We start from the raw sequence: 25669 nt of genomic DNA, 5'->3' as shown, positions 1-25669 counted from the left end.
TCAATATTTTACAAAGAATGATTATTTAATATGTCTAAATGATTTCACATGCAGTACATTCAACTTATTAATATACTAATAAAACATGAATATTTCTTTAAATCAGTATTGTTAATCTTTGTTTTATTAAGTTAATTCCCTTTCATGAGCCTTGACCAGAAAAGTCACCAAACATGTTTTTATTGCTTAGTTCATTTAAAGTTATTTTGTAAGATAATATTCGACACATGCAGCATAAAAAGCTAACACTTTCACAAGTTGTGAAGCATAGCAACAAAATAAACCCCTGACTACCTCACTTCACTTCATAGTTAGAACATTCTGTCCTTGCTAGTCCTCCACTGATCCCCTGCAGGCACCAATATCCTGAAGTTAGCATTTGTCACAGCCATGGGGATTTCACAGTTTTATCATCTGTATACATGCTCTTAGACAATATCGCTTTGTTTGCGTAGCTATTAAGCTTTGACAAAGTACTACCATTGCTGCAGTCTTCTCTTAATTTGCTTTAGGTTTCTAAGAGACATCTACATATAGTGAGTGTCTATCTCCTTATCATAACGCATGCTATTCCTTAATATTCCCTTGAGTGACTGTGCCCATTCTCCCACTGATGGCGATTTGAACTTGCTTTTGATTCTTGTGCATTATGTCTATTATTGTAATGAACATACTTGTGTGTTTCTCTTGGTACCCACAAACAACATGATCTGTGAAATCTATACAAGGAGTCTTCAGCAAGTTCATAGAAAAAAAAATGTGTATTATGGCAAAATTAGGCATGAATTTCAAAATTACTTTGCACTAAAATAGACTTATCTTTCAATTAAATTTTTCATAATTTACTTGAGGTGTATCTAAGCTAAAAGAACTGTCATGTCACAGTGCATGCAAATGTTCAGCTACCTGAGATAGTATCAAGGTGTTGGTTTCTCCTCTCAATAGCAATCGATAAGCATTGCTCTCTTCCAATATCCTTGTCATGATATCTGATACTCACAGAGCTTGGTATGCTTCTACCTGACTGGTAACAAGGTTGCACATCTCATATATTCAACCATTATGTAAATAAATATGATATATTTGCATCTCCTCTGTTGAGGATAAACATTCTTATATTGTTTGTTTTCCTTATGGGTTTATATAATATGTTAAAATATTTGGAAAATATGCTTTCCCGTAAATATTTTAGCAAGTGCCCTTTCATACTTCAGTTTTTCTAAATGCAGAGGAATTAGTTTTGTAGCATGGAGGGAAGTGGGAAGTCAGCTAATTTTTTTTTCAAATTTAAGGATCACAATCTGCAAGTGACATTTCTATAATGACCTACAATACCATCCCTCACAGATACAGAATTCTCTCTATGTTTTAACCTGTCTCTGGTTATTTTATTTTTTATACAGATTTATTTATTTGAAAGGCAGAGTGACAGGAGAGAGAGAGAGAGACAGAGAGAGAGAGAGAGAGAGAGAGAGAATGCATGAAAGAGGGAGTGAGCACAGGAGACAGACAGAAACACAAAATCTTCCATCCTGTAGTGGTTCACTTCCCAGATGGCTGCAACTTCTTCCATCCTGTAGTGGTTCACTTCCCAGATGGCTGCAACATGCAGACCTCCCTGGGTCATCCTCCACTGCCTTCCCAGGCACATCAGCAGGAAGTTGGATGGGAAGTGGAGCAGCCAATACTCAAACCAGCACTCCAATATATGGGATGCCAGTAATGCAAGCAGTGGCTTAAAAAACTGCACCATAATACTGGCCTCTTTGGTTATTTTCTTATTGTAGTTGTAATTCTTCTCACTCTCAATTTGTTGCAGTTTCTTCAGGTCATCACAATATAAGAAGAGAAAAGGCACAATGATTATATAGGAGAATAAGAAGACTATCCATGCCATTGGGATTTTTTTAAGACTTATGCATATACTTGAGGGGCAGAGTTACAGAGAAGAGAGAGAGAGAGAGAGAGAGAGAGAGAGAATCTTCTATCCACTGTTTACTTCCCAAATGCCCACAACAGACAAGGCTTGGCCAGGCTGCAGTCAGGAGCCAGGAATTTGGGGAGAGGCCCAAGCACTTGGGCCATCCTCCGCTGCTTTCCCAGGTGCATTAGCAGGGAGCTGAATCACAAGTGGAGCAGCAGGAAATTGAACTCACACTCTTATAAGGGACACTGAAATTGCAGGCTGGGGCTTAACCTGCTCTGTCACAATGCCAGCCCCACCACTGGTGTTCTTTATGTCTCTTTTCTTTATCCACATAGAAGGTAGACTACTGGACTTTAGGATTGAAAGGTATCTTACGAACTGTCTACATTTCACTTCATATATGAAGAAATGCTTTTCTCCAATTTGATTAATGCATTTACAATCTCCAATTTCTGTACTTCATGGAACATGCTAGAATAACTCAGAGCATAAAGTTATGCTCCTGAGCTTCTCTATAACAACTCACCTCCTGCTTCCTGCATATGACTGTCCTCCCTAGGAAGTGCTTGTTGAGAAAAGCAGTTCATGTGACTGTAGGCACGGAGAGAGCCTTAGAGAAACTGAGACACAGCATGCATTCAGACGCTCTGCACTGTGCCCTTTGGTGGTCTCAGACCCAGTCTGGGCTACGACCACTGTAGGGACTGTGTGATTATGCATCAGCTCTCAAGGGAAGACTCTCAGATGGCCCCTTGTCTTTAACATTATTCAAAATCCTGCAAACATCACACCTGTGCTGCGTATACTTCCCTGGAGAATAAAGTGAAACAGCAAAAACATGAGATGCTTTGACCTCTCTCAGGGTGAACCCGAGTTTTGTTTTTGCATGATTTTGAGACTTGCAATAGAAATCTGGTTTCTACAACACTATTCCCACTGATACTAACCCAGACTTCATTCATTTTGAAAAATAAATGCAATGAATTCATGACAACTTCTCTTTACATATCTTAAATACCCTTCATGGTAACTACAGATGCTCCTCGATTTTCAAGGGGATATATCTAGAAAAATCAATCCTAAGTTGAAAATATTACAAATGGAAAATGCATTTAATCTATCTAACCTAGTGATCATTGTAGCTCCTCTTTGTGATCACAGAGCTGACTGAACTGCAGCACTGCCCACATGGGTGGGGGTGGGGGTGGGGGATAGAGAGAGAGAGAGAGAGAAAGAAACCCTACTTTCGGTAGCCCAAAAGGATCAAAATTCAAAATTCAAAGTTCATCTCTATTAAGTGTGTATGGTTTCATACACCAACACAAAGTTGAAAAAATTTAGTAAGTCATGGATCAGCTGTATTTACAAAGTGTCTGGAAGAGGGGACAGACAGCCTGTGGCAAATTAATCCTTGAAAATGAATGCACACAAAAGATGAAATCCTGATCTTTCTATTAATGTATTTTTTTTTTTATTTTTTTGACAGGCAGAGTGGACAGTGAGAGAGAGAGACAGAGAGAAAGGTCTTCCTTTGCCGTTGGTTCACCCTCCAATGGCCGCCGCGGCCGGCGCGCTGCGGCCGGCGCACCGCGCTGATCCGATGGCAGGAGCCAGGAGCCAGGTGCTTTTCCTGGTCTCCCATGGGGTGCAGGGCCCAAGCACCTGGGCCATCCTCCACTGCACTCCCTGGCCACAGCAGAGGGCTGGCCTGGAAGAGGGGCAACCGGGACAGAATCCGGCGCCCCGACCGGGACTAGAACCCGGTGTGCCGGCGCCGCTAGGCGGAGGATTAGCCTAGTGAGCCGCGGCGCCGGCCCTATTAATGTATTTTTTACAATAGAATGTTATACACTGCCATTATGTAGTCAGGCAGTGAATTTATGGCCTACTTGTTATAAAACTTTGCTATGCATTGTGGAAGCCACCAGCTACATAGCCCATTAATAACAAATATACATCCAAATTAAGATATGTTACAATTGTGAAATAACAGATTTCACAGAGTAAATATGAACAAATGTAAGTATCTCATTTTTATATTGATTATATGTGGAAATGATAATATTTTGGATATGTTTGATTAAATAAAATATTTTGCTATAATTGTCTAACTTTTAAAAATACTTGTTTAAAAGTGGCTACTAGAAAAATTAATGTGACGGTGGCTTATGTTATATTCCTGTTTGATGATTGACAACACTGTTGTAAAATATCGCTTTCACTCATTTGTTAACCAAAATAGGTCCCACATGTCTTCATTTTGAATTTATATAGATGACAAAATAGATGTTTAACTCAAACAAAGCAAAGCAAGATTTTCAATGTACTATTTTTCATCTGCAGATTGGACCGTCACATCTAGATTTTGATAATGCTGTTTTTGCAGGAATGCACTTCAAATACACCCTCTTTGTAAGAGTGTCTGATGAAGGAAATCCTGTATTATCAAGTAAGAAGTCATTAAATCAAAATAGCTGCATGATATAAAATATCTAATTCTTTAAAAAATTAGTTTTAGATGTGCAATACCTGTAAATATTCCAGTGATAGAGTATAATAAATTCTATGTTATTATTTATTAACTTATTTTGTGTACTGCTATTGAAAATCTGAAAGTATAAACAAAAACTGGAACTACAGTGGGAAAATTATGTTGAAATGTTTGGTACTGCATTTTGTAGTTACTTAACGGGCAATGTCAAAGGTTAGCTTTTCTGAAGTCTTTTTGCTTTTAAAAGATTTATCAAGGAATTACTTTATTTAATACTAGAGAAGATTCTAATGTTCAGATTCTCATAGTAAATTGCATTTCCTTCATTGTTGCCTTCTTACATTGTCATGGTAAAGTACTTTAGTCCTATTTCCACTAGTCAACACTACATCTATTCTCAGAAACTCTGATGCTTTGTTCAGAACAGAAGCATTTATGTTTAACTATGCTAGAAAAGCAGCTATCTGGACAGATGTTCAAAATCATTTTGTAGAATATTTTACTCCTACTATTAGCTTTAATATTGTATGACTTAAAAAGTAGTAACTTAATAAGACTTGCCAACATAAATGTATATGTATAATTTATGCACTCAGAATGAAAGATATAATGTGAAGTTTCAGAAAGTAAAATGAAAAAGTAAGAGTTACTGAAGGGGCTTTATGATCTATCCAGCTACATTTTTTGTGTACATGTTTCTCCATAGCAATGATTACAGTCATCGTAAGAGTGAGTCGCATAAATGAACTGAATCCAACTGGAACCACATTGGCCTTTACCTTCAGCATATTTGAAAATAGTCCAGTTGATACACTAGTTGGGGAAATTACATTTACAGATGCGGACTGGCCATTTAACAATGTAAAATATGCCATTGTTGGAGGCAATTTGGGAACACCTCCCAAATTTTACATCGAACCCAATACAGGTACTGTAAAAACACTGATATTCACTCTATAATTAAGGAACTCACATATACTCATTGTGGGTGGTTGTACTTAGAAACCATGAGCGGCCGGCGCCACAGCTCAATAGGCTAATCCTCTGCCTGCAGCGCCGGCACACCAGGTTCTAGTCCCAGTCAGGGCGCTGGATTCTGTCCCAGTCGCTCCTCTTCCTGTCCAGCTCTCCGCTGTGGCCCAGGAGTGCAGTGGAGGATAGCCCAAGTCCTTGGACCCTGCACCCGCATGGGAGACCAGGAGAAGCACCTGGCTCCTGGCTTCAGATCAGCGTGGTGCGCCAGCCGCTGCGGCTGTTGGGGTGAACCAATGGAAAAGGAAGACCTTTCTCTCTGTCTCTGTCTCTCTCACTGTCCACTCTGCCTGTCAAAAAAAAAAAAAAAAAAAAAAAAAAAAAAAGAAAAAAGAAAGAAAGAAAGAAACCATGAGCATGGGGACATCTTCAAACACAACTGGATCTTGAACTATGTAATATTCACCTGGGTTTGTCAGCTGAATCCAAATGCCTTGGTTACTTCAAGAAAAACAGTGAAGTGTTGATCTTTGCCATGCTGAACTCCAGAAAGCACTACATAATCTTCCAGAGGTCTACAAATGTGTAACAAGTGACCAAAACAGTGTACAAATTAACATGTTTCATGGTTTTGCTGTCATATTAGGGATATCTCTATCTAAAGAAAGGTGATGTGCATTAGTTAATTTGCATTTGTTATTGCAATGATTATTTAATGTATATAATGAACATAGTTTATAATTCATATAAGTTGGAGATTTATTAATCCTGACCTACCATGTCTCACTTTATGCTTGTGTTAGGAATGATAAAACTGTTGGATTCCCTAGACAGGGAAATGCAATCACAATACAAGATAGCTGTGAGAGTAACAGACTTGGACAATGACGCCCTCCCTGACCCCATCAGACAGAGAAGTGCTACTGCTCAGGTGACCGTCCATGTCCTGGTAAGAATGAATCACTGCTTGTGTTACTGTTTTCCCTTAGGCATTGAGAAATAAAAAATAAAGCATAGTTAAGAATGGCTATATATTCGATTCCTTCAGTGTGAACATAAATGTAGAGAGGCAAATGTTTGCTTTGAAAATATTCTAAACTGTAACATAACATGTTAAAATTGTCATTATGAAATTAATATGGTGTGACTTCTGAATTAATTCAATTGTTCTAAGAAGCTGAATTTACATGAGGAATGCTTCATACCTCGATTGTACTTAAGTTGTGGCAAGGATAATTCTGCGGTGAAACCTATTGTCATTAACAAGCACATGTTTTAGAGTTCTAGAGCTTACCCTGTCAGGACATTTAAGCTATCTTTCTGTTTGTCTAACCAATCTCTCCCTCTCTGTCTTTCAATGAAGAAATATTTTAATATTATCACTAGTAAATATTCTGAGATCAGCCACAGAGTCTCACAAACATGAAGTACAGAGGTGAGATCTTCTAAGTATTTTTAAAATATTCAATGCAAAACTATATTTAACTTGGCTTGTTCAAGACTTGCATCAATACAATTCTGTACATGGCTTCCATTGGTGGAACAGAGAGTGAAATTCTCCTTTATAGATAGTGCCAAATTTTCTTTATCTTATGATTTTGTTTGCATTCTTTTTTGCTTCTTGGGAGCTGTAAGAATGCCAGCACTGGATCCTAAGGAAAAGGCAGCAACTTCTAATAAAAAAGATTTAAAACCACAGGCATTGTTGAGAGCCTGTGTACGCTCCTGCATGGTGAGCACTTTCATATGTGCTTTTGGTGAGTTAAATAGTGAGTGGTGCTCATGACTCAGTGTTACCATCACCACCATAGGCTCATTATGTCTGGAAAACACAATAAACCCGCCTAAAAATATTTGTGGAGAGAAACTTAATGAAGTGACTTGCATGGCTTCAACCATGACTCAAAAATATCTTAAGCTAATGAACCTTCTTTCCTAATGTAAGCTTTCAGTAATGTACCCCAGGAACACTCAATATTACAGGGCCAACGGTAGGTGTCTTCCCATTTGCACTTCTGTAATCTGATGATTGCATTTTCTTTTTGCCTATGTTCCAACGGTTATGAGAACAAAAGATGTCTTTGTTCTTCAGCCGTGATATCATTCATATGTCTTTCTCTTATGTGCCTGGTAGGATTTATTCAGAAATGAGTCCTTCATTTCCTGAAACTATGCAAAAAGTTATATCCATTTCCCACCATCCAAGTGTGGGCTTAACCTTTGCTGAAGACATTGCTACAGAATTTAAATGCCTGTCCTCTAAACATACTACCGAACAAACTTTGGATGGAAGGATGAAAATATTCAGAAACTATAAGCTGATACAAACAGTTTTTTTGATGCTATACCTAGCTCCATAAAAAGATTGAAGCTGACATACAAAAAGAAACAGAGTGGCTGGCGCTGTGGTGCAGTAGGTTGGGCCTCCACCTGTGGTTCTGGCATCCCATATGGGCACCTCTTATGGTCTAGTTCTCTGCTAAGTCCTGAGAAAGCAGTAGAAGACAAAGTGCTTGGGCCCTGTACCCACGTGGGAGACCTGGAAGGAACTCATGGCTCTTGGCTTCGGATGGTCCCATCTCTGGCCATTGTGGTCATTTGGGGAGTGAACCAGTGGATGGAAGACCTTCCTCTCTGTCTCTCCCTCTCTCTGTCTGTAATTCCACCTCTCAAATAAATAAATAAAATCTTAAAAAAAAAAGAAACACAGTGTAGTCATACTACTTAAATCAAAGGAATCGATTAGATGGAAATTTCATCTGTAAGAATGAGCAAAAATCAAAAATCTATGTATTTCATAAAAATAAAAGGTTAGTACTTTAATGACTCCCTGAGTCATGTAAGTCCTTACCCTCCATGAGACTGCACTTGGAAGTTATTTGTATTTGGATTATGAGGTGATTAGCGTGAGATGAAGAAATCAGGGTGAGGCCCTGGCTCTGTAAGACTATTGTCCATTTAACAAGAGACACCAGAGAACTTCATCTCTCTCCACCATGAGAGAGCACAGTGAGAAGGCTGCAGCTTGCAAGCCTGGAAGAGAACCCGCACCAAAAACCAAATGCTACCAGACCTTGATTTTGGACTTGAGCCCATAGAACTGTGAGAAAATATATTTCTGTTGTTCAAGGCATGCAGTCAATGGTATTTTGTTTTCGCAGCCCAAACAGAGCGAGGCAAATGCCAATTTGTTTTCTCAAACAAACAGGCTTAGATGTTATAAAGCTAAGATATTGGGGCTGGCGCAGTGGCTCAGTAGGTTGAAGCCCTGGCCTGCAGTGCCAGCATGCCATATGGGTGCTAGTTCGAGTCCCAGCACTTCCACTTCCAATTCAGCTCCTGACTAATGTGCCTGGAAAAGCAGCAGAGGATGGTGCACGTGCTTGGATCTCTGCATCCGTGTGGTTGACCTGGAAGAAGCTCCTGGCTCACGGCTTTGGCATTCTCCAGCCCTGGTTGTTGGGACCATTTGGAGAGTGAACCAGAAGAGGGAAGATTTCTTTGTCTGTCCCTCCTTCTCTCTCTTCATAACTCTGCCTTTCAAATAAATAAATACATTTTTTAAAAAAAGAAAGCTATGAGATTAAAAGGTATATCCCTAATAGATTGTAGATACATATATAGATAAATGGAAAATAATAGTAAGTCTAGGATCCAACATGTAAGTTAGTAGGTTCATGATAAATTATTGCATAAATAAGATTAGAATAACTAGTACCTGATTTGGAAAACAACAAACATTGATTCCTAGTTTAAGAAGATTAAAAATTTATATGTAAAGCAATAAACAACCATAAGCAAACATTCACAAAATCTTGAATATGGGGGAATATTTCTTTTTCTTAAGGTGTGTATATTTATTTGAAAAGTAGAGTTACAGAGAGAGAGAGAGAGAAAGAGAGCAAGAGAGAATCTTTTATCCTCTGGTTCACTCTCAAAATGGCTGTAGCATATGGGATTAGTCCAGGAGCCAGGAGCTTCATCTGGGTCTCCCTTATGGGTGCAAGGGCCAAGCATTTTGGCCATTATCTGATGCATTCTCAGGCACATTAGCAGGGAATTGTAACAGAAGTGGAATAACCAGGACTTGAACTGGAGTGCATATGGGATGCTGCCGCTGAAGGCCACAGTGCTGACCCCTTCGTGAGGATTTTCTAAGCATCCTCACAAGGCAGGCATCATACACGTCAATATTGTTAGGCCCGACTGCAAAGACAGCCTATCTGCAGTTCAATAATAGTGTAATTTCATGGAAAGGCAAACAGAAAATTGAAAAAAATATATTTACAGCATTTATATTAGAATTTCAAATATTAATATCTTTAGCCAGTCATAATCAGAAAGAAAAGAGCTCAATAGGAGTTTCTTGTTAATATAAAAATTGGCAAATATTGTAGTAAACAAGGAAACAATGACAATAATTTATTTTTGCATATTAAATTGGACCCCCCAAAAGCAGATATTTTGTTTGGAAATTATATAGGTAATAGACAAAGGATTTTTTTTCAGAAATTTAAATTAAATTGGTACAATTTTTTTGGAGGGTTTTTTGACAATACATATAAGTTAGCATTACCATTTTATATGTAAAGAAATTGTTGTTTACAGAGACTAAAAATCAACAAGTGTGGTTATCAAAAACATAGCCAATCCTTTGTACCAGCCCTTTGATCATTATATTCTTTTATTGTTTGTTAAAGGCATAACGACAAAGATCGTTCTCCCAGTATCTGTGGTGGAACATTATCTCAAACCATGACAAATTTTATTTTCTAAACATGTTAAAGTATGTCATGGCTATTTTTCCATATGATTAAATATTTTCTTCACATCATCTCTATGTATTTTGCAAATTTTAGCTGAAGCTATTTTAGTTTAGAATGTCTACCTTCATTACTAAAACAGCAACAAAACAAAAGATCAATAAAAAGCACTCCAGACTGCCATGACTCCCTGCTAACATCTGTGCACTGACTTGTTCCTTCGCCATCACTTGTGCTCCCAGACCTCTGGATTTTGCTCTCAGTGTAGTGTGTCCTTTAGTCCTTGCTCCCTTCTTCATTTGTTGGACTTCTACTTACCCTTCAAGGCCCAGTGTATTCCTTCTGCATGGAGCATGGCTTTCGGAATACAGTGCAAGCGAGAATGAAACAATACACAGGGACTGGGTGCCAATCTGGAGACAATTTCTCAGTTCTCCAAAAGCTCACACCCCACTGTGGTTACTTTCATCCAGGGTGTATATCGCCGATTAAAGAACTTGAATGCAATGAGATCCTTTTGTTGTCATAAGAGCTACACATGTCCATGTGTTCAGAATGTAAATTATAGAAAACGGAAATGAAGTCGCAAAAGAGCAAATTGATTTTGCCTTCTGCTGCTCCCAGGTCTGACAGTGGTCTAAGCAACAGTATTGCAATGGATACAGTTTACTTCCATATTCACCCAGAAGTCAGAGTACATATCTCAGAGAATTACTTGGCTCAAAACACCTTGGGAAAAATGAGATAAAATATAATGTCATTGGCTGGTGCCACGGCTCACTAGGCTAATCCTCCGCCTGTGGCGCCGGCACCCCAGGTTCTAGTCCTGGTTGGGGCGCCAGATTCTGTCTCGGTTGCTCCTCTTCCAGTCCAGCTCTCTGCTCTGGCCCGGGAAGGCAGTGAAGGATGGCCCAACTGCTTGGGTCCTACACCCGCATGGGAGACCAGGAGGAAGCACCTGGCTCCTGGCTTCGGATCGGCGCAGCACGCTGGCCGTGGCGGCCATTTGGGGGGTGAACCAACGGAAAAAGGAAGACCTTTCTCTCTGTTTCTCTCTCTCACTGTCTAACTCTGCCTGTTAAAAATAATAATAATAATAATAATAATAATGTCATTACAGTAGAAAACTAACCTCAAAATAAATTAAGAAAAATTTCCAGAAGCTTTTCTAAAACAAAGAGGCTCCCTACACCACCAACTGTTCCTGGAGCATCTTCGCTGTGAGTTCCACATGCAAGGAAAAACAGGAAATGAAAATTTGGGAGTGATTAAGGCAGGGAGCTGGAACCGCATGTGATGAGACATGGGATGGACATACTCACATCCTGCGCTCAGGCAGGCAACAAGAAAGTTTGTCTAAAACTGGACTCTTGAGTTAAGGGGGAGAATGTGTGCCCTGAGACTTGAAGGAAATGCATATTTCGTTGGAATGCTACACACTGTAGCCCACTGCAAAACCCGGTGCAAGTTTAGACTAAAAAAAAAAAAAAAGACCTTGGTGTTTTATTTTGAGGTGGAAACAGAAGCAAAGCTTTTTTGGAGAGTCCTAAGTGCTATGGAAGCTGCAGAAGATTCCTACAGGTAAACCTGGCTGAACAGGAGCTCAGAGTCAAAACCCACAGACTCTTAGGAAAAGCTATAACCTGTAGAATAGTAAATCCGTTGAGGCACAGTGATGTCAGCCTCATCCAGTGGCGTCAAGCTGAGGACCTGGGCAGAATGGCTTTGGATATGACTGTTACCAACAGCTCGGTGTGCATTTTTGGCATGACCTCGTGAGCAGGAGTGATGTTGCAGGGTCTATTTATAAATATAGTATGGATAGTAATATGACAATGTTATGGATTTTTTAAATTAATTAATTAAAAGGCAGAGAGAGAGAGAGAAACAGAGATGACAGGCAGAGAACTACCATCTGTTGTTTCACTCCCCAAATGCCGCAACAAACCAGGGGCGGGCTGGGCTGAAGCCAGAAGCCAGGAACTCCATCCATGACTCCCTTGTGGGTTGTAGGGACCCAAGTACTTGAGTTATCACTCACTGCCTCCTGGATTGTGCATTGGTAACTAGCTGGAATTCAAAGCAGAACCAGGTCTCACAGCCAGATACTTGGATACTAGAAGCAAGCATCGAGCATCCCAAGCACATCTCAACTGCTAGGCTGAACTTCTACCCGACAGCTTAATTTTGATATCAGCCAGCTGTTGTTGTTCTATCAACAACAGTGTTTACATTATAAAAAGTCTGCACAATAGGGTGAGGTAGTATTAGCATGAATGGGGCATCTTTTGTGGAAGAAACACATAGAACAGTAACAATATTTAATAGACTAGTTGGAGCATGGTGCTGATTAGAAATTAGTGAGGACAGTGTTGACATTCATTGCATCTCAAATCACCAGGTGTTCTGAGCATGTTAACAGTGCACCGTCATGAAAATGAAGTGAGGTCTGGTGTGCAGAAGTGCACAGTTTTATTGTAGTAAAAGAATTCGGGGGCGGGGGAAGCTGGCGCTGTGGCATAGCGGGTAAAGCTCCAGCTGGCAGTGCTGGCATCCCATACAGGCGCCAGTTCAAGTCCCAGCTGCTCCACTTCCGATCCAGCTCTCGGCTATGGCCTGGGAAAGCAGTAGAGGATGGCCCAAGTCCTTGGGTCCCTGTACCTGCATGGGAGACCCGGAAGAATCTCCTGGCTCCTGGTTTCAGATCAGCGCAGCTCCGGCCATTGCGGCCAATTGAGGAGTGGGCCAGCAGATGCAAGACCTCTGTCTCTCTGCCTCTCCTTCTCTCTGTGTGTAACTCTGACTTTCAAATAAATCTTAAAAAAAAAAAAAGCATGCAGGGACATTTAGGACTGCATTGGTTAAAAAGTTGTTACTACAAGCATCTGATCAACTTGCAACTTTGACAAAAACACTCATGGTATCCCTAAAAAGGCAGAAAAACCAGGTTCATTGAATTGAAAAACCTGAGCAGATGCTCTGAAGAAAGTTCCAGCAGTTTCTTTTGAAATGATAATCTGTGAGTTGAGTCATACTACCTGAAATATGCTTTTTAAAAGATATGAAAACTTAACTGTTTAGGAACAGTGTTATTTTTTTTCTTACTACTTGTTGAATTCTTATGAGTATAAAATAAACAGAAAGTAGATGTTTGTAAAAATTAAATGAAAGAATAAGAAAGGAAGGAGGAGGGACAGTGGAGGTAATAGGAGGGTGTAGAAAGTGGACAGTATATCACTATGTTCCCAAATCTGCATATACGACATGTATGAATTTGTTCACCTTAAACATTTTTTAAATTTTTGTAAAGGTCTGAAAACTTGTCTTTGTCAAAAGATATAGCCCTGGCGGCTCCAACAGCTCTTCGTGTTGTGCCCCTTGTGGAAATTAGAAGGGAACAAAACAAATAACTGAAGCAGCTGTGTTTTATCTAGTTAGAGACACATACACACACATTTTAATCCATAACACTCAAGGAAAGTGAATCAATATTCCAATAATACCCCTGCTTGGATTTGAAGGGGAAAAAATCAGAACTATCTCTACCAATATAAAAAAGAAATTGATTTCATTGCATGATCGTATATTGTCGATTACACCGTCATGTACTTGCTGACAAGAATTCGCATACCAAATTGAGGACTGTTTTGTCTCCTGCAAAGAGCATGATAAATTTCCTTAGAGGATAGTTTCTAAATCATCACCGTCTCTCAGTGCTGCTTTTGAAGAAATTGTTCCCAAACACATGCCCTTTATTTCCAAACTGGAGCCCAGCAGCTCTTCCATGTCCAGATGCTTTCTTCATTTCTGGAATGTGTAAAAAAAGTCATTTTCTTTACCTTTAAAATAATCACAGAGTCAGTGACTTACAAATTAACATTTGTCCCTCCTTCGATGTATCTGTAAAAGTTTTCAAACTCTAAAACAAATTGCTGTCCTAAGGAAATACTCTGAGGGAAGCTGGTCACATCCATACTAAATTTACCTCCTTGTAGAGGGAAACCATTTATTTGATAAGGAAATTCTGGAAACATTGGATTCTACAGAAAGGGGTTAGAATGTCCAGCAGTACCTTCAGGAATATGAAGGTGCTACCAAGAGCTGAATGTCTCTCTGGCTGTTTTTCTCTTGGAGAAATTTCTGTGCCAAAGAAATGGGTATTGGATGCCTGCTAAACACAAGAACCATTAACGATATCCACATGTATTTAGTGATACTAACAGTGCCAAATTTCTTTTACATGGTGTTAGGAGCACAGATTTTTCCTGTCAAGCTACCTGGATAAGAATCCTAGTCTCACCATGGACTTTTTCTGTTGCACTGGGCAAGATACTGAATCCTCCTTGCCTTATTTCTGCATTGTAAAATGATGATAATAATAGTATCTACCCTTGAAGACAGAGATGAAGTTTTACAAAAGCAAATGTTTGTAAAGAACTGAATGGCTTACACTAAGAACTCTATGAGAATTCCACAAATGAATAAGCTAGAACAGTTTCTAAGGCTTGAGAAGAAAATTATGGAAATTGTTCTCTTGAACTTGCATGCTTACAATTGGATTTCTATTCTTTCCTCATCAAAGCCAAAGCTAGAAACCACTTAAGTGTGACTGATAAGCACTTCAAAAATGTTGCTGCTTGCAGATCACGGAATAAAAGCTATGAACAAAAAGTCACTAAGCTTAAATAGTTTTAAAAAGCATGATGGTGCTTCAATTGTTTATGTTCACATGCAACTGAAACTGTAAATCAGTTTCTTTTGTACAATAAATATGGCATAGCTTAAAGAACTTTAAAATTCTGCCTAAGGTACTAACCCACTACAGATTTTATTTATAGTTTCACATTTTGAGGAAAAAAAAAAAAAGAATGCAAGCTGAAGGAAACAAAAAGAGAAGAAAAATCCTACTGCCTCTCTAATAAATGTCTAAATTGGAAATCAATTTTTGTTTTACAATGTCCTAATATTTTCTTATACTGCCAATTTGTCAATTAGTACTTTCTGACTTAGGTGATGATAACATGTTCCATTCTATTAACATGTTCATCTTATCTCTATGTAATACACAGAGGATTTCCTTAAATTTTTAAAGATTTATTTTAGTTATTTGAAAAGACAAAGGGAGAGACACACAGAGATCTTCTATCCTCTGATTCACTCCCTAAACAGCTGCAATAGCCACGACTGGACCATGTGGAAACCAGGAGCCAGGAGCGCCATCCTGGTCTCCCACCTGGGTAACAGGGGCCCAAGTACTTGGGCCACCATCTACTGCCTTCCCAGGTGCATTAACAGGGAGTTGGTTCAGAAGTGGAGTAGCCAAGACTCAAACCAGTGCTCAGATATGGGATGTGGTGAGGCTTAATTCAATATACTACAATGCCAGGCCTGGATTTCCTTATTTACTGAGAAAAATATATACATATACACATAAATTCAATAGGAACTCTGAGTAGAAAAAAAATGTATAGATGCCTAAGAACTTATTGAGCATGGGAATTTTGGGAGGCCAGAAAAAAAAAAAAAAAAAAAACAAAACTAAGAGAAACCCATATTTCTCCTTCTTTCATTTTACACTTAAGAAAGTTAGACTTGCCTCACTGACATTGAAAAGCACCCTGGTTATTGTTGGTCCCTTAAATGTGTCGCTTTACGATTGTAGTCATGGCAGAGTTTTCAGTGACACCGACTGTATGGGCAGAAGCCCTTCCCCAAACCTGGCCAGAAAGTGCAGGTGCAATTTTCCTTTCCACTCTTTCAGAATGCTTTTCAGACACCGTCTTGTAAAGATGGAAATGCTAAAAGATGAAAAGAGCCTGTATCCCTAAGTCACTGTTTGGAAAAGAGGCTCCCAAGAGGATTCCCTAACTTGTCTGATTGTGACGTAGGTAGGAATGAGCCACTTTCTGAGTCAAATGAATCAGGTTCATGTTTCTTCCTGCAACATGGTAGAGTTCAGGAAGCTTGGAGCAGAATTTTCCTGATGGCGGCTACAATCTTCCAAACATCTCAAATGCTCACAAATTGCTCTCTGTCCTCATGCTTCTGTGCTTTGAGGATAAGCCACAATGTTTTTCTTACATCAAGATACACGTGTTGAATGCTCTTGTGGTTTTTGTTCGCTTATAGAAGTACATAAGGGACTTATTCATGGAAAAAATTACTGGTATCAATTATTACAGGCTACTTTTAAAACATCTATGTGCTTCTATAATGGGTAAAGTAATGATCAGCAATCAGGCAACTTAGAAGCTTCTTGGTTGAATTTAATGTTATTTATTTTAGCAAAGGTCATTTCAACTTCAAAAATCACGAAAGATAAGAATATGGTTTGAAAATCCCCAAAATTCAATTGAAATACATGTGAAATTCTAAAATGTATCTATAATGGCACTTGTATTCCAGAATTAAGTGGATTTTTTAAAAATTTATCTATTTATTTGGCAGAGTTACAGACAGAGAAAGGGAGAGAAAAGAGAGGGAGAAACATGCAGAGAGAGGACTTTCATCCACTAGTTCACTCACCAAATGGCCACAATGGCCAGAGCTGGGCAGAGCCAAGACCAGGAGCCAGGAGCTTCTCCCTAGTCCCCTATGGTGCAGGGGCCTAAGCACTTTGGCCATCTTCCACTATTTTCCCAGGCCATGAGCAGGGAGTTTGTTCAGAAGTGGAGCAGCCAGGACTTGAATTGGCATCCATATAGGGTGCTGGCACTGCAGATGGATGCTTAACCTACTATTTCACAGCACAGGCCCCAAATTAAGTGGTTTATAGAATCAGCTTCTTTGTATGAAAACTGCCTCTGATTTTACCGGAATGCAACTGCTATGGGGATAATTAATCAAATCTTATGCAAGGTTATTTTAAAGGGTGAAAAGAAAATCAGAAAACTCAGAACATTTTACAGACATATATATAAACACATGTATGTATCTGTGTATTATTTAAATACATATGCAGATTACATAACTCAATATTAATTTAAACAAAAAAAAACAAAAAGAACAAAACAAGGCCATTTCCTGTTTTGTTTTATTCCTCTAAATTAGTTGATTGGCAAGAGGGAGTGCGATGAATCACAGTTCCTAACCATATAGTGTATTTTTAACCAGAAATACAGGATCTCTTATTTAATATAAATTTGAACAAAACTGAAAGAAAACACATATATGAAACACATTTTTTTAAAAAAGAGTCTATTTCCTAAATAAAAATTTGCGCAGTATCAGTATTTTAGAAACATAAGTATTAAAATAATTTTTAAAGATTTATTTATTTATTTGAAAGTTACACACAGAGAGAAGGAGAGGCAGAGAGAAGAGAGATCTTCTATCCACTGGTTCAGTTGGCTGTAATGGCCAAAGCTGCGCCCATCCAAAGCCAGGAACCAGGAGCTTCTTCTGGGTCTCCCACATGGGTTAAGGGCCCAAGAACTTGGGCCGTCTTCTGCTTTTCCAGGCCATAGCAGAGAACTGCATTGGAAGTGGAGCAGCTAGGACTCGAACCAGAGCCCATTATGGAATGCCAGCACTGCAGGAGGCGACTTTACCTGCTATGCCACAGCACCAGCCCCAAAAATAATTTTAATTACCTAAATGACACTGAAGTCATGGTGATGATATTTATATTCTGCATAAACTATTTCCTAATAATATGCAAATGTTTCTATAAATGTGAAAAATGCTTGCATCCTATTTGCCTTCACTACTGAATTTATTTGATAATTGTTATCAGCTTTCTAAAGTTTCTGTCACAAACCAGGAAGAACAGAAATGTATTATCTTGTAGATCTGGCGTCTAGAGGTCTCAAGTCAAGGTGGCAGTAGAGCTGTGTTTTCTCTGAACTCTTAGGGGGATGATCTGTTCTGGGCCTTTCTCGACCCTCTGCTGTTGGCAGAAATCCTTGGCACTCATTAGTTTGCAGATAGAGCACTCCCACCTTTGCCTTTGTCATCATGTGATACTTCCTGGTCTGTCTCTGGCTTTGTCTCTTTTCTCTTCTTCTAAGAATTCCATGGTGGGGCCGGTGCTGTGGCACAGTGGGTTAAGCACTGGCATCCCAGATGGGTGCCCATTTGAGTTCCCACTGCTCCACTTCCAATCCAGTTTTCTTCTAATGTCCCTGGGAAAGCAGCAGAGGATGGCCCAAGAGCTTGGGCTCCTGCACCCATTTGGGAGACCGGAAGAAGCTCCTAGCTCCTGGTTTCAGATCTGCCCAGCTCCGGCTATTGCAGCCATTTTGAGGGTGAACCAGTGGATGGAAGACCTCTCTCTGTCTCTGTTGCTCCCTCTCTTTGTAACTCTTTCAAATAAATAAAATAAATCTTAAAAAAATAAAGAATTCACTATTGAATTTAGGGTCCACATGGCTGCGATTTGATTTCATCTTTTTTTAAAATTATTTTTGACAAGCAGAGTGGACAGTGAGAGAGAGAGAGAGACAGAGAGAAAGGTCTTCCTTTACCGTTGGTTCACCCTCCAATGGCCGCTGCAGCCGGCACGCTGCAGCCGGTGCACCGCGCTGATCCAAAGCCAGGAGCCAGGTGCTTCTCCTGGTCTCCCATGTGGGTGCAGGGCCCAAGTACTTGGGCCATCCTCCACTGCACTCCCGGGCCACAGCAGAGAGCTGGACTGGAAGAGGGGCAACTGGGACAGAATCTGGCATCCTGACCGCAGTGTGCCGGCGCCGAAAGGTATATATACTCTCTATATATACATACTTGAATATATATACATACTTGAATGTATGTCTTTGATGGGTACATTTCAATCATAATAATTGTATGTCATCTTGATCAGTTTCTGTTTTTGAAAAGGAGTTTAAACAATGGCTAGAAATATGGATTCTGGCACTAGGTAAACCTGATAGAAATCAATGGACTGGATAGAGCTAACAAACTTACTTAACCATGTGGGCCTTAGTTTCCTGAGGAGTAAGATCTGACAACTGTAGTACTCACTTCAAAGGATTCAAGAATGATTAAATTAAAATGTGACTCCTTCGAAATGCCACGGACCTAGCAAATGTTAAGTAAATTTCAGTCTTCATTATTATTTTGTCTATTACTACCACTACTTGGGTTTCACTCAATTTTTAAACTTTTTTTTTTCGTTTATTTCAGAAGTAGAGTTACAAACAGAGAGAGGGAGAGACAAAGAAAGGGTTTTCAATCTGCTGGTTCACTCCCCAAATGGCATAATCAAGACAATATAGTTGAGACCAGCACTGGGGTATAGCAGGCAGAGCTGCCAACTCTGATGCTGGTATCCTGTACAGATGCTGGTTCAAGTCCCAGCTGCCCCACTTCCAATCCAGATCCCTCTAGTGCATCTTGGAAAAGCAGTGGAGGATAACCCAAAACTTGGGTACCTGCCACCCACATGGGATACTTGGAAGAAGTTCCTGGCTCCTGGCTTTGGAAGGAACCAGCTCCAGCCATTGTAGCCATTTGGAGTGTGGGCCAGTGGATAGACACTGTCTGTCTCTTCCTCTCTCTGTAACTCTGTCTTTCAAATAAATAATCTTTATTAAAAATATGGTTTTGCTGAACGAATAGACAAATAGATCAATTGAGCAGAACAAGGAGCCCATAAATAGACTCACATAATATAGTCAACTGATCTTTGACAAAGATGCAAAAGGAATACAAGGGAAAAAAGACAGTCTTTTTTTTTTTTTTAATTTGACTGAATTAGACAGAGAGAGAGAGAGAGAGAGAGAGAGAGAAAGGTCTTCCTTCCATTGGTTCACCCCCCAAATGGCTGCTACGGCTGGAGCTACGCCGTTCCGAAGCCAGAAGCCAGGTGTTTCGTCCTGGTCTCCCATGTGGGTGCAGGACCCAAGCACTTAGGCCATCCTCTACTGCCCCTCCCGGGTCACAGAAGAGAGCTGGACTGGAAGAGGAGCAACTGGGACTAGAACCTGGTGCCCATATGGGATACTGGCGCTGCAGGCAGAGGACTAACCAAGTGAGCCACAGCGCTGGCCCCAAGAAAAGACAGTCTTTTCAAAAAATGGTACTGAAATAACAGAACATCCACCTGCAAAGGAATGGATCTTGAAGATAACCTTATTCTCTTCAAAAAATTAACTCAAAATGAACCACAGAGCTAAGTGAAAAATGAAAAAGGAAAAAACTGTATAATATAGGACAAAACCTAAATGACTTTGGGTGCTGGGGCAACTTTTTAGATGAAAGGCACAAAACGTGAAAAAATTCATAAAATCTGTAATTAATTAAAATTAAAAACTTCTGTTCAAGGCAATGCAGTGTCAAGAGACAGGCAACACTGGGAAGAAATATTTCCAAAAGACATATCTGATAAAGGACTGTTACTCAAAATACACAAAGAATTCTAAAAACTTAACAATAAGAAAATAAACAACCTGATTAATAAATGGGGAACAGACCTGAACAGACACTTTACCAAATAAGATACATGGATGGCTAGTAAGCATATGAAAAGAAGGACACTAAGTGTTCTTAGAGAATCACATCTTAAAACAATAATGAAATACCACTACAAATCTATCAGAACAGGGAAAATCCAAATCACTGACAACAACAAATGCTGGCAAGGTTGTGGAGCAACAGGAACCTGTACTCACTGCTGGGAGGAATACAAAATAGTAAACCCACGTTGGAAGTGGTGCTACTTTCTTACAAACTAAACATATCTTACCGTATTCTGGAGAAATTGAATCCCTTAGTATTCATCAAAATGAATTGAAAACTTATGTCCACACCAATATCTGTGCATATGAGGGTACTTCAGAAAACTTGTGGAAAAATGGAACTAAAGATCAATTCATTTTCATGCAAATATTTTAAAATTCATATAAAATTTTCCTACAATACACATCTCCCATTAAGTTTTATAGACACCTAATATACATGGATTTCTTTTTTTAAAAATGTTTTCCCCCAAAATTTTATTTAATGCATACAAATTTGTACCCATTAAATAAAAGTACAAATTTCATAAGTACAACTTTAGCAATATAGTGATTCTTCCCACCATACCTGCCCTCCGATCCCCACTCTCACCCAACGTTCTCCTCCCTCTCCCATTTCAAGTCCCATTCTCCATAAAGATTCAGTTTCAATTAACTTTATACACAGAAGACCAACTCTATACTAAGTAAATATTTCAACAATTTGCACACACACACACAAAGACTGAGAATAAGTTTTACAGTTAATTCTCGTTACACAACTCAATGAAAATAGAAGTCATGCATGGGAAGTAAGTGCACAGTGACTGCTATTGTTAATTTAATAGTTAATACTCTTATATATGACATCAGTGATCACTCGAGGCTTTTGACATGAGCTGCCAAGGCTATGGAAGCCTTTTGACTCCACAATCTCCATCAGTATTTAGACAAGACTATAAGCAAAGTGGAAGTTCTTGCCTACCTTCAGAGAAAAGTACATCCTTCTTTGATGGTCACTTCTTTCCCCTGGGGTCTCTCTCTCAGAGATCCTTCATGTGGGACATTTTTTGCAAGTGTCTTGGCTTTCCATGCCTGAAATGCTCTCATGGGCTTTTCAGACTGACCAGAATGTCTTAAGGGCTGATTCTGAGGTCAGAGTGCTATTTAAAGCAACTGTAATTCTGTGAGTCTGCTGTGTGGACTGCTTCCCATGTTAGAACACTTTCTCCTTTTTAATTCTATCTATTATCATTACCATACACTTGATCTTACTTATATGATCCCTTTAACACTTAATCTTATCTATATGATCACTTTAACACTTAATATGATAACTTTAACAGTTAAGATGGTATTTTTACCACCCAGCTTAATGGGATTGGGGTCCCATGGCAAGTTTTTAAACTGTACCCTTAGAAGTAAGTCTGAAGGAATGTATGTAGAACTATATAGCTTCCTTCTCCTTCTCTTATTCCCATTCATATTTTTTATGGAGATCCATCCTCAATTGATTTTATACACATATGATTAACTCTATGTTAAGTAAAGAGTTCAACAAATAGTATGAAGAAGAGGAAAAAAAAATTGTTCCTCGACAGTTAATTTCACTACTACAGATTTCAATTATTTATTTCAATTATTTATTTATTTCAATTATTTATCACAGATCAGGAATAACATATAGTATTTGTCCCTTTGGGACTGGCTTATTTCACTAAGTATGTTGTTTTCCAGATTCATCCATTTTGTTGCAAATGACATCATTTCTTTTTACCACTGTGTAGTGTTCCATAGAGTACATGTCCCATAATTTCTTTATCTAGTCTTCAGTTGACAAGCATTTAGGTTGATTCCATGTCTTAGCTATTGTGAATTGAGCTGCAATAAACATGGGGGTGCAGATAACTTATTTGCTGATTTCATTCCCCTTTGATAAATTTCCAGGAGTGGGATGGCTGGGTCAGATGGTAGGACTACATTTAGACTTCTGAGGTATCTCCAAACTGTCTTCCATAGTGGTTTTACCAGCTGGCATTCCCACCAACAATGGATTACAGTACCCTTTGCCCCACATTCTCAACAACATTTGTTGTTTGTTGATTTCTGTATGAAAGCTGTTCTAAGGGGTGAGGTGAAACGTTATTGTGGTTTTGATTTGCATTTCCATGATAACTAGTGATCCTGAGCATTTTTTTATGTGTCTGTTGGCCATTTCATTTTCATCTTTTGAAAATGTCTGTTTCAGTCATTTGCCTATTTCTTCACTGGTTTTTTGTTTTGTTTTGTTGTTGTTGATTGAGTTTCTTGATCTCTTTATGTATTCTGGTTATTAAATCTTTGTCAGTTCCAGAGTTTGCAAATAATTTTTCCCATACTATTGGTTGTCTCTTCACTTTCTTGAGTGATTCTTTTGCAGTATAGAAGCTTCTCAATTCGATATAATCACATCTGTTAATTTGGTTTTGATTACTTTTGTCTCTGGGGCCTTTACTAATAACTCTTCATGTGTGCCAATATCTTGCAGGGTTTCCCCAATATTCTATAATAATTTGATGGTATCAGGCCATAGATTTTGGTCTTTAATCCATTTTGAGTGGATTTTTGTGTAAGGTACAAGACAGGAGTCCTGCTTCATACTTCTGTATGTGGAAATCTAGTTTTCCCAGCACCATTTGTTAAAGAGACTGTCTTTGCTCCAGGGATTGATTTTAGCTCCTTGGTCAAATATAAGTTTGTTGTAGATGCTTGGATTGATTTATGGCATTTCTATTCTGTTCCATTGGTCTATCCATCTGTTTTTGTGCCAGTACCAGGCTGTTTTGATTTTAACTGCCTTGTAGTAGGTCTCAAAATCTGGTATTGTGATGCCTCTGGCTTTGTTTTTGTTGTATAAGATTACTTTAGCTATTCGAGGTCTCCCGTGTTTCCATATGAATTTCAGCATCACTTTTTTTTAGATCTGAGAAAATGTCTTTGGTATTTTGATTGGTATTTCTTTGAATCTATAAATTGCTTTTGGAAGAATGTGCATTTTGATGATGCTGAATCTTCCAATACATGAACATAGAGGATTTTTCCATTTTTGTATATCTTCTTCTATTTTTTCTTTAAAGTTTTTAAATTCTCATCAGAGAGATCTTTGATATCCATGGTTAAATTTATTCCAAGGCATTTGATTTTTTTGTAGTTATTGTGAGTGGGATTGATCTTAGAAGTTCTTTCTCAGCTGTGACATTGTCTGTATATACAAAGGCTATTGATTTTTGTGTATTGATTTTATATACTGCTACTTTACCAAACTCTTCTATAAGTTCTATTAGTCTCTTGGTGGAGTCTTTAGGATTCCGTATATATAGAATCATGTCATTTGTAAATAGAGATACTTTGACTTCTTTCCTAATGTGAATCCCTTCTGATTTATTTTTCTTGTCTAATGACTCTGGCTAAAACTTCCGGGACTATATTGAATAGCAATGGTGAGAGTGGGCATCCTTGTCTGATTCTGGATCTCACTGAGAATGCTTCCAATTGTTCCCCATTCACTAGGATGCTGGCTATGGGTTTGTCATAAATTGCCTTGATTGTTTTGAAGAATATTCCTTGTATACTTGTATACCCAATTTGCTTAGAGTTTTCATCATGAAAGGTGCTAGTATTTTATCACATGCTCTTCTGCTTCTATTGAGGTAATCATATGGTTTTTTTTCTTGAGTTAGTTAATGTGATGTATCACATTGATTGATTTGCGAATGTTGAGCCACCCCTTCATACCAGGGATAAATCTCACTTGGTCTGGGTCAATGATCTTTCTGATGTGTTTATTCAATTGTCTAGAATTTTTGTTGAGGATTTTTGCATCTATGTTCATCAGGGAAATTGGTCTGTATTTCTCTTTCTCTGTTGTGTCTTTTCCAAGTTTAGGAATTAAGGTGATGCTGAATTCATAGAAAGAATTTGGGAGAATTCCCTCCCTTTCAATTCTTTTAAATAACTTGAGAAGAATTTGAGTTAGTTCTTCAAATGCCTGGTAGAATTCAGCTGTTAAGACATCTGGTTCTGGGGTTTTCTCTGTTAGAAGGATCTTTATTAGTGATTCAGTTTCCATCTTGGTAATGGGTCTGTTTAGGTTTTCTGTCTTCGTGGCTCAGTTTGTGTAGATTGTAGACCAGGAATCTATCACCAGCGAGTATCTCCACAAATGCCGCATAACAAACATACCAATTCAAGAAACAAGAATAAGGAAAACAACATGATGCTCAAGGATCTAGATAAATAAGAGCAAACCAAACCTAAAACTAGTAGGAGAAAATAAATAATTGAAACTAGAGAAGGAATCAGCAAAATTGAAACAAAAAAAATTACAAAGGATCAGCAAAATGAAGAGCTGGTTTTTTAAAAAAATAAACAAAATTGACACACCATTGGCCCAATCAACCAAAAAAAGGAGAGAGAAGGCCCAAATCAATAAACTTAGAAATGAAAAGGGAAATATAACAAATACCACAAAGATCTGTATGCCAACAAACTGGGAAACCTAGGTTTGGTAGAGAAATGATGCTTTAAAATAGGTAAAATATGACAGACACATAGCATTTAAAAAGACAAATTGATAAAAGTTTATCAACATTTTAGTTTAGGGGATTAAACACTAGGGATTTAATCTTGAATGCCTTTGATGGCTTCTTTAAAGAAGACCAGGGAGAGCCATGCACTGAAAATGAAAAACAAAAAGTATTGAATACTTAAGAGGCATGGAAAAGATTTGGACAAATGAGTACTGGATAATCCCCAGCAGCACTACTATTTTTACTTGGGTTTGATAACGGGAATTTTGCCAGGCCTTAGCAAAGGATTATGACTGAGCAGATACTCTGTGTTGGCTTCAGTGCCATTATGCTTTCTGTCAGCATTTGTGCCATCTTACATTCGTGCAGTGTGTCCAATGTACACTTGCACTTGTTATGGAAACTGAGATCTCTCGTGAGATTCTCGACATTGGGATGACAGCAAAGTTGGATCCATATACTCATACAAGAGTTTTTCCTTCTGAGTTTGCTCTTTTTCTTCTTTGGCCCAA

The 25669-nt window shown here is 38.7% G+C and overlaps 1 protein-coding gene across 4 annotated transcripts in view; it reads left to right on the top strand.

Annotated features, from left to right (window-relative positions):
• The window catches only part of LOC100348313 (cadherin-related family member 4), a 233772-nt gene that overhangs the window by 150145 nt on the left and 57958 nt on the right, over positions 1–25669 (top strand). For all 4 annotated transcript variants that reach the window (XM_051848885.2, XM_051848886.2, XM_051848884.2 and 1 more), the window contains exons 15-17: positions 4271–4376; positions 5125–5346; positions 6194–6339. In XM_051848885.2, the coding sequence (XP_051704845.2) occupies positions 4271–4376; positions 5125–5346; positions 6194–6339 (474 nt within the window). The remainder of the gene's footprint in view (positions 1–4270; positions 4377–5124; positions 5347–6193; positions 6340–25669) is intronic.

The sequence above is a fragment of the Oryctolagus cuniculus genome, chromosome 3 (assembly GCF_964237555.1).
Source record: "Oryctolagus cuniculus chromosome 3, mOryCun1.1, whole genome shotgun sequence".
Taxonomy (NCBI): domain Eukaryota; kingdom Metazoa; phylum Chordata; class Mammalia; order Lagomorpha; family Leporidae; genus Oryctolagus; species Oryctolagus cuniculus.
Note: the sequence above shows the minus strand (reverse complement) of the source record. Positions and strands in the feature narration are given on the sequence as shown.